Source organism: Microcebus murinus, chromosome 20, assembly GCF_040939455.1.
Source record: "Microcebus murinus isolate Inina chromosome 20, M.murinus_Inina_mat1.0, whole genome shotgun sequence".
NCBI lineage: Eukaryota > Metazoa > Chordata > Mammalia > Primates > Cheirogaleidae > Microcebus > Microcebus murinus.
The window spans coordinates 37,729,179-37,742,113 of NC_134123.1; the positions used below are offsets into that span (position 1 = coordinate 37,729,179).

Below are 12,935 nucleotides of genomic sequence, written 5' to 3' on the forward strand. Positions count from 1 at the left end.
TTATTTTATTTTTTATGTGTTTTCTGCCTTGTCTCAGGGCCGCGGGCCAGCCCCTGTCGCCGGGAGCCGCGGCCCGGCCTCGGGCTCTCAAAGTGGGTCGTGGGCGCCCGGTGTCACCCCCGGCACGCTGGCATGTCACAGAGTCGCCAAAGTGGCAGCCAGAGCTGCGGCCGTGCAGCCGGCCGAGCCCTGATGAGCCGGAGCAAGGGGCCAGGTGGCTGTCCCCCCGACAGGCCCTCACCCAGCTGTCCCCCGTCCCCGGGGACCTCGGAGACGCGGGCACCCCGGGCGGCCGCACGCCGGGGACACACACCCCGGGGAGCTGAGCCCCGGCCACAGAGCTTGCACACGGCCCGCGGGCACTGGGCTCGGCCTGGCCGGCCCGTCTCAGCCGAGAGAAAGAACAGGTTCCTCTCTCTCTCTTTTTTTTTTTATCCTCCCAATTTCCACGTGGAAAGGCATTTCTACGACAAAAAATTAAAAAAAAAAAAAAAAACTGTCATGATCAACAAATTAAACCCCCCCCCCAAAAAATAAAATAAAATAAAAATAAAATAAACAAGTGACTGGATGAATTTTGCAAGAGTTAGCAGGGTTATTAGCAGGCACTTTAAAATTTCATTTATTAAAAATAAATAAAATAAAATAAGATTTCATTTATTTTCTTTTTTCTTTTTTAAATTTTAACTCAAAACATTCATGCCTGAATGGAGGCTTGTTTTTTTAGCAAAAAGGCATGAGATGCTGTATCTTTATTTTTGTGTTAATTTTTTTTTTTTTTTTTTTGAGACAGAAGAGTCTCGCTCTGCCGCCCGGGCTAGAGTGTTGAGGCGTCAGCCTCGCTCACAGCAGCCTCCAACTCCTGGCCTCCAGCGATCCTCCTGCTTCAGCCTCCCTCCCGAGTAGCTGGGACTACAGGCATGCGCCACCACGCCCGGCTCATTTTTATATATATATATATATATTAGTTGGCCAATTAATTTCTTCCTATTTCTAGTAGAGACGGGGTCTCGCTCTTGCTCAGGCTGGCCTCGAACTCCTGACCTCGAGCGATCCTCCCGCCTCGGCCTCCCTCCCGAGTAGCTGGGATTCCAGGCATGCGCCTCCACGCCCGGCTCGTTTTTTATCTCTATATTTTAATTGCCCAGCTCGTTTCTTTTTATTTTGAGTAGAGACGGGGTCTCGCTCTTGCTCAGGCTGGACTCGAGCCCCTGACCTCGAGCGATCCTCCAACCTCGGCCTCCTCCCAGAGTGCTGGGATTATAGGCGTGAGCCACCGTGCCCGGCCTGAGCTATTTCTTGGAAAAAAAAAATCTGTCATGATCAACAAATTAAAGGAAAAAAATAAAATAGAGCAAGCAAGTTCTAGAATGAATTTGCAAGAGTGGTTTGTAGGCTTTTTTTAAAAAAAGGCATGAGATGATGTATCTTTAAATGTAACTCATCTCAAAGACTTATCCTTAGAAAAAGCACGAAGGGCCGGGCGCGGAGGCTCACGCCTGTCAATCTAGCACTCTGGGAGGCCGAGGCGGGAGGATCGCTTAAGGTCGGGAGTCGGAGGCCAGCCTGAGCAGGAGCGAGACCCCGTCTCTACTTAAAAAAAAAAAAAAGAAAAAAAAATAGAAAGAAATGGCCTGGACAACTAAAAATATATCGAGAAAAAATTAGGCAGGTGTGGTAGTACATTCTTTCAATAGAGTTACTTGGGAGGCTGAGGTGGGAGGCTCGCTCGAGGTCAGGAGTTCGAGGCCAGCCTGAGCAAGAGCGGGACCCCGTCTCTACTAAATATAGAAAGTAATTAGCTGGACAACTAAAAATATATATAGAAAAAATTAGCTGGGCGTGGTGGTAAGTTCCTATAGGCCCAGCTATTTGGGAGGCCGAGGCAGGAGGATCGCTCGAGGTCAGGAGTTCGAGATCAGCCTGAGCAAGAGCGAGACCCCGTCTCTACTAAAAAATAAATAGAAATAAATTAATTGGCCAATTGAAAATATATATATAGAAAAAACGAGCCGGGCGTGGAGGCGCGTGCCTGTAGTCCCAGCTACTCGGGAGGAGGCTGAGGCAGGAGGATCGCTCAAGCTCAGGATTTCGGGACTCCCGTCTCTACTAAAAAGAAAATAGAAGGAAATTAGCTGGACAACTGAAAATACACATAGAAAAAAAAAAACGAGCCGGGCGTGGTGGCGCATGCCTGTAGTCCCAGCCTCTCGGGAGGGAGGCTGACGCAAGAGGCTCGCTGGAGGCCAGGAGTTGGAGGCTGCTGTGAGCGAGGCTGACGCCTCAACACTCTAGCCCGGGCGACAGAGCGAGACTCTGTCTCAAAAAAAAAAAAATTATTCGGGCGTGGTGGCGCATGCCTGTAGTCCCAGCTACTGGGAAGGCTCACGTAGGAGGATCGCTGGAGGCCAGGAGTCGGTGTGAGCGAGGCTGACGCCATGGCGCTCTAGCCCGGGCGACAGAGCGAGGCTGTGCCTCAAAAAAAAAAAAACAACAGAGAGAAGAGAGTGTGCACGTTGATCCCCCCGAGTCCCAGGAGGAAAATCACTGATACATTTAATGCATCCGGCTAGCAAGACAGCACGGTGTCGTTATTTTTATCCAACACGGCCTCACTAAGGCCGGAAGGGAAGCCCGGCTCTCGGCACCGCCCTGTGGCGGAAGTGAGGTTTGTTCTAGAATGGAACTACGCCAGAGGCTGCCACATTCTACAGCAGCCACGGAAAAGGGACCAATTAGAGACCCATTATACAGCCGGGCGCGGAGGCTCACGCCTGTCGTCCCGGCGCTCTGGGAGGCCAAGGCGGGAGGATCGCTCGAGAGGTCAGGAGTTCGAAGCCAGCCTGAGCAAGAGCGAGACCCCGTCTCTACTATAAATAGAAAAAAATTAATTGGTCAACTAATCTATAATATATAGAAAAATCAGCAGTGGGTGGTGGCGCATGCCTGTAGTCCCAGCTACTCGGGAGGGAGGCCGAGGCAGGAGGATCGCTAGAGGTCAGGAGTTCGAAGCCAGCCTGAGCAAGAGCGAGACCCCGTCTCTACTATAAATAGAAAAAAATTAATTGGTCAACTAATCTATAATATATAGAAAAATCAGCAGTGGGTGGTGGCGCATGCCTGTAGTCCCAGCTACTCGGGAGGGAGGCCGAGGAGGGAGGCTCGCTCGAGGTCAGGAGTTCGAAACCAGCCTGAGCAAGAGCGAGACCCCCGGACTCTAGTAAAAACAGGAACAAATGAGCCAAACAACTAAAGAAATAAAAATGTAAATAAATAAAACCAAGAACCGGCTGGCTCCGTGCGCGCGGCCGGTGGCGAGGCTGGGTTTGCGGGACGCGGGGAGGCCGGGTCTCCGGGCGAGATCGGGCCCCGGGCGTGGGCACCGTCCCCTCCTCCCCGAGGAGCTGGTGGGAGGGGGCGTTTGGGGACAGGGCCTCTGGGACCCGGCCCCGCGGCAGGCCGCGAGGACCGGGCCTTACCTTCTTCTCCACGTGCCCCAGCTGCTCCCTGTGGAAGGCCACTCGGCGCTCCAGCTCTGTGGGCGGCTGGGGACAGAAAACGGAGGCCGCGTTAGCCGGGGGCGGGAAGGGGGCGGGGGAGCCGGGCTGGCCACGCAGGGAGGGGACGATCACAGTAAGAGTGGCAGTTAGAGGCCGGGCGCAGAGGCTCAGGCCTGACATTTTAGCACTCTGGGAGGCCGAGGCGGGAGGATCGCTCGAGGTCGGGGAGTTGGAGGCCAGCCTGAGCAAGAGCGAGTCCCTGTCTCTACTAAAAAAAGAAAGAAATGAGCTGGACAACTAAAAATATATAGAAAGAAAAAGTAGCCGGGCGTGGAGGCTCACGCCTGTCATCCCAGCACTCTGGGAGGCCGAGGAGGGAGGATCGCTCAAGGTCAGAAGTTGGAGGCCAGCCTGAGCTCAAGAGCGAGACCCCGTCTCTACTAAAGAAAATAGAAAGAAACGAGCCGGACAACTGAAAATATATAGAAAAAATGAGCCGGGCGTGGTGGCGCATGCCTGGAGTCCCAGCTACTCGGGTGGAGGCTGAGGCAGGAGGATCACTCGAGGCCAAGAGTTGGAGGCCAGCCTGAGCAAGAGCGAGACCCCGTCTCTACTAAAAAAAAAAAAAAAAAAAGAAAGAAATGAGCTGGACAACTAAAAATATATAAAGAGAAAAAAATTAGCTCTTGCTCAGGCTGGCCTCCAACTCCGGACCTCGAGCGATCCTCCCTCCTCGGCCTCCCAGAGTGCTAAGATGACAGGCGTGAGCCTCCGCGCCCGGCCTCTCTTTTTCTTCTTGCAGATTTCCCCCTTACCTGGAGAACACACAACTAGGAGTGTCTGGGCTCTGCAGGCAGCTGCCAGGGAGAATTCTGGAATGCCAACACTTCAGAAAAGCTAAACACAAACAGTGGGCCCGAATGCCAAGGATTCCTCTCGGGTTTGTTTTTTTTTCTTTTTTTTGAGACAGAGTCTCGCTCTGTCGCCCGGGCTGGAGTGAGTGCCGTGGCGTCAGCCTCGCTCACAGCAGCCTCCAACTGCTGGCCTCCAGCGAGCCTCCCACCTCAGCCTCCATCCTGAGTAGCTGGGACTACAGGCATGCGCCTCCACGCCCGGCTCGTTTTTTTTTTCTATATATTTTTAGTTGTCCAGCTCATTTCTTTCTATTTTTTTTTTTGGTAGAGACGGGGTCTCGCTCTTGCTCAGGCTGGCCTCCAACTCCTGGCCTCAAGCGAGCCTCCCTCCTCGGCCTCCCTCCCGAGTAGCTGGGACTCCAGGCACGCGCCTCCACGCCCGGCTCGTTTTTTTTTTCTATATATTTTTAGTCGTCCAGCTCATTTCTTTCTATTTTTTTTTTAGTGGAGACGGGGTCTCGCTCTTGCTCAGGCTGGCCTCTGACTCACGGCCTCGATAGCGATCCTCCCTCCTCGGCCTCCCGGAGTGCTGGGATGACAACGATTACGTTATTTCTAAGACTTCGTGGAGGACTGATCATGCTGCTTGAACAACTTGGAAAAGAGCCACTGTGACTGCGATTTATTTAAAAAAAAAAACAAACAAAAACCCTATGCAAAGATACGAGACCACAAAACTGCAGATTCACAAACTTCCTTATAGTCTTTGAGGTTTTTGTTTTTTTTTTTTCTAACAGCCGCACTAAAAGCTAGGCCTTCCCGTTACTGCCACCAACAGGTGGCACCGAAAACGCAAAGTTCTTTTGGGAAAGACCCAAACGCAATGTTTTTTTTTTTTTTCCTTTTGTTTGTTTTTTGCATTTCAATTTTTTTCTGATTTTTTTTTTTTAAATTCTTTCTTGCTTTTCATTTACCTTTTTTTTTTTTTAAGACATATTGCAGAGCGTGTCAAAAAACAGAAGGCCAAACTTTAGCCACGGGAAAGTCCGGCCAGGCGGCGACAAGTCCTGCCAGGTTAACCCTTTGCGCCCCGATTCCCAGCGGGACCCGGTGGCGCGGTCAGCGAGAGAAAAAAGCCAGCGAGCCCAAAGGGTTTTAATCTTCTAGCCCAAAAACTATTAGGTCCCCGGGTCTGAGTGACACGCTGCCTAATTTGGTGGGACACTGAGCTCCGATACCCCATGACATGGCCATGAAAAAAAAGGGACAGATCAGGGCCGGGCGTGGTGGCTCACGCCTGTGGTCCCAGCTACTCGGGAGGGAGGCCGAGGCGGGAGGCTCGCTCGAGGTCAGGAGTTGGAGGCCAGCCTGAGCAAGAGCGAGACCCCGTCTCTGCTAAAAATAGAAAGAAATTAATTGGCCAACTAATATATATATATAATTAGCCGGGCGTGGAGGCACATGCCTGGAGTCCCAGCTACTCGGGAGGGAGGCTGAGGCGGGAGGATCGCCTGAGGTCAGGAGTTGGAGGCCAGCCTGAGCAAGAGCGAGACCCCAGCTCTACTAAAAAAAAGAAAATACAAAGAAATTAATTAGGCAAATAAAAATATAGAGAGAAACAATTAACCGGGCGTGGTGGCGCATGCCTGTCGTCCCAGCTACTCGGGAGGGAGGCCGAGGCAGGAGGCTCGCTCGAGGCCAGGAGTTTGAGGCTGCTGTGAGCGAGGCTGACGCCACGGCACTCACTCTAGCCCGGGCGACAGAGCGAGACTCTGTCTCAAAAAAAAAAAAAAAAAAAAAGAAACGAAGAGTGCTGACTTCACTCCCATTTTATAAATTTAATGACTGCAAATATTTGAGATATTGAGTTCACGAAAAAAAAGAGGCTAATGCTATTCTTAAATTTTTTTTTTTTTTTGAGGCTGACGGAATGTTCCATTTTTTTCTTTCTACACCACACACACAGATCCGCCTGCATCTAACGAGGCGGTTGTGCCTACCTGTCAGGCTGAGATAATCGGCTGTCACAGAGCACGGTGACAGTGACTCAGACGCAGACAGCCTAGAGCATTCCCCGGAGGCCGAGGGAAACCGCAGCATCGCGAGCAACGGACGCCAGGCGAGGCCGTTTCCCGCGCACACTCAGAGGCGACCCTCCAGGCAGGGGTGCGAACCCAGCAGGACCCACGGACGCGGGCTCGGCCTCCTGGGGAGGCCGCCGGCCTCAACCGGGGCCCCCGGCTGCCCGGCGTGGTGGCAGAGCTGAGCAGGGTGGCCTTGGAGACCGGGGACACGTGGTCCCAGCCCGGCCGGTCGAGAGTGGCCCACGTCCTGCCCACTGAAGACAGATCAGGGCCGGGCGCGGAGGCTCTCGCCTGTCATCCCGGCGCTCTGGGAGGGAGGCCGAGGCGGGAGGATCGCTCAATTGAGGTCGGGAGTTGGAGGCCAGCCTGAGCCAGAGCGAGACCCCGTCTCTACTAAAAAAAAAAATAGAAAAGAAATGAGCTAAACGACTAAAAATATATAGAAAGAAATTAGCCAGGCGTGGTGGCGCATGCCTGTAGTCCCAGCTACTTGGAGGCCGAGGCGGGAGGATCGCTCGAGGTCAGGAGTTGGAGGCCAGCCTGAGCAAAAGCGAGACCCCGTCTCTACTAAAAAAAAAATATATATATATATAAAGAAATGAGCTGGACAACTTAAAAATATATAGAAAAAACGAGCCGGGCGTGGTGGCTCATGCCTGTAGTCCCGGCTACTCGGGAGGGAGGCCGAGGCAGGAGGCTCGCTTGAGCCTCAAAAGCTGGAGGCTGCCGTGAGCGAGGCTGACGCCCCGGCGCTCACTCCGGCCCCGGGGCGACAGAGCGAGACTCTGTCTCAGGATAAAAAACAAATAAGTAAATAAATAAAATTTAAAAAAATAAATAAATAAACAACGATAAAAGGAAAAGAACAGAGACGAAAGACAAAACGCGCAAACAGGGAAAGGTTCTTCGGCGAGTCTGGAAGGCGGGAAGGCCCCGCTCCTGCCAGTTTTTGGCATGAGGCTGACAGCCGAGCGTGTGACAAACGCCTGTGACAGTTTCTTCCTCCAAGGTCCAAGAGTCACACGGGGACTAGAAAGTTCCCTCAGGCCGCACAGAGAGAAAGAGGCTGGGAAACCCGGTCTGGGGCCTCTAAATCTGCAGGGCGAGGCTCTGCGTAAAAAAAAAAAATAATAATAAAATAAAATAAAATAAAATAAAATAAAAGGAAATGAAAGGAAACAGCGAGAGAGGCCGGGATTCGGGCGAGCAGAGGCCGAGACAGACTCCGGGTGGAACGTGTCCACACAGGCCACGCCCGGGGCGGTGTTTACACTGGCTCCACCCGGATTCCAGGCATGGCAGGCGCGCGGGGCGGGCCAGCCTGGGCAGGCCCGGCGGGATGCCACCAGAATGCCACCAGAAGGAGCCGCAGCCCTGGCTACCAGAGCCTCGTCCCCTCGTCCTCGTCCTCCTCAGCCTCCAAGAGGCCAAAAGGGACACAGCCCCGAGCTGGGCTTCAACACTACAAGGGCCACCTCGGGGGGTGTCCTGGGACCCAGCAGCCGGTCACCAGGGTGGCAAGTCCGGGCAGGGCCGGGTGGCTCACGCCAGGAACAGCAGCGGGCTGGGAGGCCGAGGCGGGAGGATCGCTCGAGGCCAGGAGTTGGAGGCCAGCCTGAGCAAGAGCGAGACCCCGTCTCTACTAAAAAAACAGAAAGAAATGAGCTGGACAACTAAGAAAATATAGAAAAAAATAACCAAGCCGGGCGTGGTGGCACGTGCCTGTCGTCCCAGCTACTCGGGAGGGAGGCTGAGGCGGGAGGCTCGCTGGAGGCCAGGAGTCGGAGGCTGCTGTGAGCGAGGCTGACGCCACGGCGCTCACTCGGGCCCGGGCGACAGAGCGAGACTCTGTCTCGATAATAAAAAAAAATAATAATAATCGGTATTGAGACAGAGCGAGACTCTGTCCCCATAATGAAAATAATAATAATCTCAATAAAAATATAATAAAATAATAAAAACAATATCAATAGAAAAATAACCTCAATAAAAATAACAATAATCTCAATAAAAAATAATAATAAAAATAATAATCTCAATAAAAAAATAATAAAATAATAATAAAAATAATAACCTCAATAAAAAATAAAAATAATAATCTCAATAAAAAATAAACAATAAAATAATAATAATAAAAATAATAATCTCAATAAAAAATAATAAAAATAATAATCTTAATAAAAAACAAAATGATAATAAAATAATAATCTCAATAAAAAAATAAAAAATAAAATAATCTCAATAAAAAATAAAATAATAATAAAAATAATTTCAATAAAAAATAAAAATGATAATAACCTCAATAAAAAACAATAAAATAGTAATAATCATAACCAGGAAGCCGCCGTGTCAGCTGGGTGGCCCTGCCCTTTCTCTGGGCTGCGACAACGCAAATCCGTGTGGCCGCCAAAGCTTGGTCCGCCCACGACACGCTGGGAATCTGCTTGTTTTCGCAGAACGAGGCCAAGGACAAGGACGTGTTTGTCGAAGGAATCCTCCCACGTCCTCCCGCCATCTGCCAGAAGGAGTCCAGACAGCCTCAGCCCTGGCCTCCAACTCCCGACCTCGAGTGATCCTCTTGCCTCGGCCTCCCTCCCAGAGTAGCTGGGACGACAGGCGTGCCACACCACGCCCGGCTGATTTTTTTCTATATACTTTTAGTTGTTTGGCTAATTTCTTTCTAATTTTTTTTTTTTAGTAGAGACGGGGTCTCGCTCTTGCTCAGGCTGGCCTCCACCTCCTGACCTCGAGCGATCCTCCTGCCTCGGCCTCCCTCCCAGAGTAGCTGGGAGGACAGGCATGCGCCACCACCACGCCCGGCTCATTTTTTCTATATACTTTTACTTGTCCACCTAATTTCTTTCTATTTTTACTAGAGACGGGGTCTCGCTCTTGCTCAGCCTGGCCTCCACCTCCTGACCTCATTGAGCGATCCTCCCGCCTAGGCCTCCCTCCCAGAGTAGCCGGGCCGACAGGCGTGAGCCTCCGCGCCCGGCCCGAACTGTTCTGCCTGTACTTTTTTCTCCCTGGGCCGCAGCGAAGCCACCCGGGGTGACTTTGACAAGACAGAGCCCTTGCCCCCCTAGCTGGTGGCCTTGTAGAGGCTGGGGGAAGTAGAGTCCGCTCTGGACAGCACCAACCTGGTGAACGGGGCCCCAGCCTCGCCCCTGTCCCCAGGGGAGGCGAGGAGAAAGGGAGGTTGGGCGAGGCCAGAAATGTGGGTCCCCCAAGGAAAGGGGAGGGGACAGGAGGGGACAGGAGGCCTCCTCTGTCCTCACCCTTTCAGCCTCCTTTCTCCTCCCAGCCCTGATCCTCCCGGCCGGCCTCCAGTGTGCGGGCCTCCACTGCCACCCAGTGGCCTCTGCTCACAAGCGCAGGGGACAGAGTGGGGACACAACCCAGAAAAAGGAGGCGGCTCTGACCTCCACCCCCCTCCCCTTAGTGGCTTCCAGACTCCCGGGGGTGGAGGCTACAAGCTTCACAGCTGACAAACACACTTCCCCCCGGGGACCGGTGACAAAGTGACAACCGGGAAGGAGGCAGCGGTGGCCTCGGAGGCTGGCCTTCTCCCCCAGACTCCCTAAAGCCAGGGAGGCGACCGGCGCGGACGCCCCCAGCCCGGGGCCAGCGCAGGAGATGCACGGGGGACAGGAGTGACAATTCTGAGTGTCCCCAACCCCACGTCAGGCTCTGGGCTCTGGATTTTCTTTTTAATTTTTTTTTTTTTCGAGACAGAGCCTCGCTCACTGCAGCCTCCAACTCCTGGCCTCGAGCGGGCCTCCTGCCTCGGCCTCCCTCCCTAGTAGCTGGGACCACAGGCATGCGCCTCCACGCCCGGCTCGTTTTTTCTATTTTTTGGTTGTTTGGGTGAATTTCTTTCTATTTTTAATAGTAGAGACGGGGTCTCGCTCTTGCTCAGGCTGGCCTCAACCTCCTGACCTCCAGCGATCCTCCTGCCTCGGCCTCCCTCCCGAGTAGCTGGGACTACAGGCATGCGCCACCACGCCCACTTGTTTTCTTTTCTATATATTTTTAGTTGTTTGGCTAATTTCTTTCTATTTTTAGTAGAGATGGGGTCTCGCTCTTGCTCAGGCTGGCCTCTAATTCCTGACCTCAATAGCAATCCTCCCGCCTCCGCCTCCCAGAGTGCTGGGATGACAGGCACGCGCCACCACGCCCGGCTCATTTTTTCAATATATTTTCAGTCGTCCAGCTCATTTCTTTCTATTTTTTTTTTCAGTAGAGACGGGGTCTCGCTCTTGCTCAGGCTGGCCTCGACCTCCTGACCTCCAGTGATCCTCCCGCCTCGGCCTCCCAGAGTGCCGGGATGACAGGCGTGAGCCCCCCCCCCACCTTGGGCTCGGGCCTGGTACCGGTGGCTTTTAAATCAGAGAATGTCGCCAGGCCTTAAGCGCTGTCCCTGATCCGTGGCCTTGGAGGATTGAGCCTTGGAAAGGGCACAGGGCAGGGAGGGGACAGTCAACCGCAGATAACGATGACAGCGATGGGAGGTGACAGTGGCTGCCGTGTGCCCAGCAGCGACGTGAGTGCTTTTCCCCGCAAAATCTCAAGTGTCCCCGCGGCAGTTGGGAACGGGGGGCCCAGTCACCGTCCTCGTTTAACGGAAGGGACAGCAGAGAGATTTGAGTGACTTTCTCAGGAAGGGAAATGACCAGGCAGGCTTCGGACCCGGGGACGGTGGCTTCAGACTCCAGCGGCCTCAAGACGGAACGAAGGAATAAAAATGTAACTAAAACTCTCACCCCGGCCGGGCGCGGGGGCTCTCGCCTGTCACCCCCGCACTCTGGGAGGCCCAGGCGGGAGGATCGCTCAATTGAGGTCAGGAGTTGGAGGCCAGCCTGAGCAAGAGCGAGACCCCGTCTCTACTGAAAATAGAAAGAAATTAATTGGCCAACTAATATATATAGAAAAAAAGGGGCCGGGCGTGGTGGCGCATGCCTGTAGTCCCAGCTACTCGGGAGGGAGGCCGAGGCAGGAGGATCGCTGGAGGCCAGGAGTTGGAGGCCAGCCTGAGCAAGAGCAAGACCCCATTTTTACTAAAAAAAAAAAAAATAGAAAGAAATGAGCTGGACAACTAAAAATATATAGAAAAAAAAAACGAGCCGGGCGTGGTGGCGCATGCCTGTCGTCCCAGCTACTCGGGAGGGAGGCTGAGGCGGGAGGCTCGCTCGAGGCCAGGAGTCGGAGGCTGCTGTGAGCGAGGCTGACGCCCCGGCACTCCAGCCTGGGCGACAGAGCGAGACTCTGCCTCAAAAAAAAATAAAACTGTGATCAAAGAGGGGCGACCGCGGGCCGGGAGGAGAGCTAAACACACTCGCACATTCGTGTCCTCCAGTTCTGGCCTCCGCTCTGGGGAGAATCAGAGAGCAGGAAAGGTGAGGCCGGCCTCCACCGCCCCCTGTCCCTCTGCTATCTCTCCTGAGCCGCTGGAAGTCACGGGGGCCCGGCCCGGGCGTCGGCACCAAGCACAGGCTGTCCCCGTCGCCTGCGCCTCCCTGCAGACACCGCAGAGGCAAGAGCCGGGACTGGGCCGCCCGGGCTCCGGGGACATCTCCCAGGTGCGTCACTGCCGTGGGAACAGTGGCCGCCCCCGGGTGAGAGGGACGTCGCGTGCCTGGTGACAGATGGCCCGGGGCTGATGGGCTGGCTTCAAGCAGGGACGCGGGGACTTCTGTGCTCATTTGCAAAGGGAATCGGCGTGGGCCGGCTGTGCTGGCATCCCAGCGCTCTGGGAGGAGGCCGAGGCGGGAGGATCGCTCGAGGTCAGGAGATCGAGGCCAGCCTGAGCAAGAGCGAGACCCCGTCTCTACTAATAAAATAGTAAAAAATTATACGCACAATTAAAAAACAGAGAGAGAGGAAAAAAAATGAGCCGGGCGTGGTGGCGCATGCCTGTAGTCCCAGCTACCAGGAAGGGAGGCCGAGGCGGGAGGATTGCTGGAGGTCGGGAGTTCGAGGCCAGCCTGAGCAACAGCGAGACCTCGTCTCTACTAAAAAAAAAAAAATAAGACAGAAATGAGCTGGACAACTAAAAATATATAGAAAAAACGAGCCGGGCATGGAGGCGCATGCCTGTAGTCCCAGCTACTCGGGAGGGAGGCCGAGGCAGGAGGATCACTTGAGGCCAGGAGTTGGAGGCCAGCCTGAGCCCAAGAGCGAGACCCCGTCTCTACTAAAAAGTAGAAAGAAATTAATTGCCCAAGTAAACATATATACAAAAAATTAGCCACCCGTGGAGGCTCTCGCCTGTCGTCCCAGCACTCTGGGAGGCCGAGGCGGGAGGCTCGGTCGAGGCCAGGAGTTGGAGGCCAGCCTGAGCAAGAGCGAGACCCCGTCTTGGCTGGCCTTTTATTCTACAGCTTTGATCCTTTTCCTCGTCCCCCTTCCCCCCTGTCACTTCCCCGACCCCCAGCCCGGCCACCCCTCAGCCGGGGGGTGACACGTCATTCAAATAGAGGTCAAAGGCCATCTCCGAT

The 12,935-nt window shown here is 53.7% G+C and overlaps 1 protein-coding gene across 2 annotated transcripts in view; it reads right to left on the reverse strand.

Moving 5' to 3' along the window:
- The window catches only part of CHCHD6 (coiled-coil-helix-coiled-coil-helix domain containing 6), a 48,857-nt gene that overhangs the window by 24,606 nt on the left and 11,316 nt on the right, over nucleotides 1-12,935 (reverse strand). Inside the window, exon 5 of one of the 2 annotated variants that reach the window (XM_075995948.1) lies at nucleotides 3,480-3,545. The exons of the other annotated variant lie outside the window; for it this stretch is intronic. Within the exon in view, the coding sequence (XP_075852063.1) occupies nucleotides 3,480-3,545 (66 nt within the window). The remainder of the gene's footprint in view (nucleotides 1-3,479; nucleotides 3,546-12,935) is intronic. 2 annotated transcript variants of the gene reach the window in all.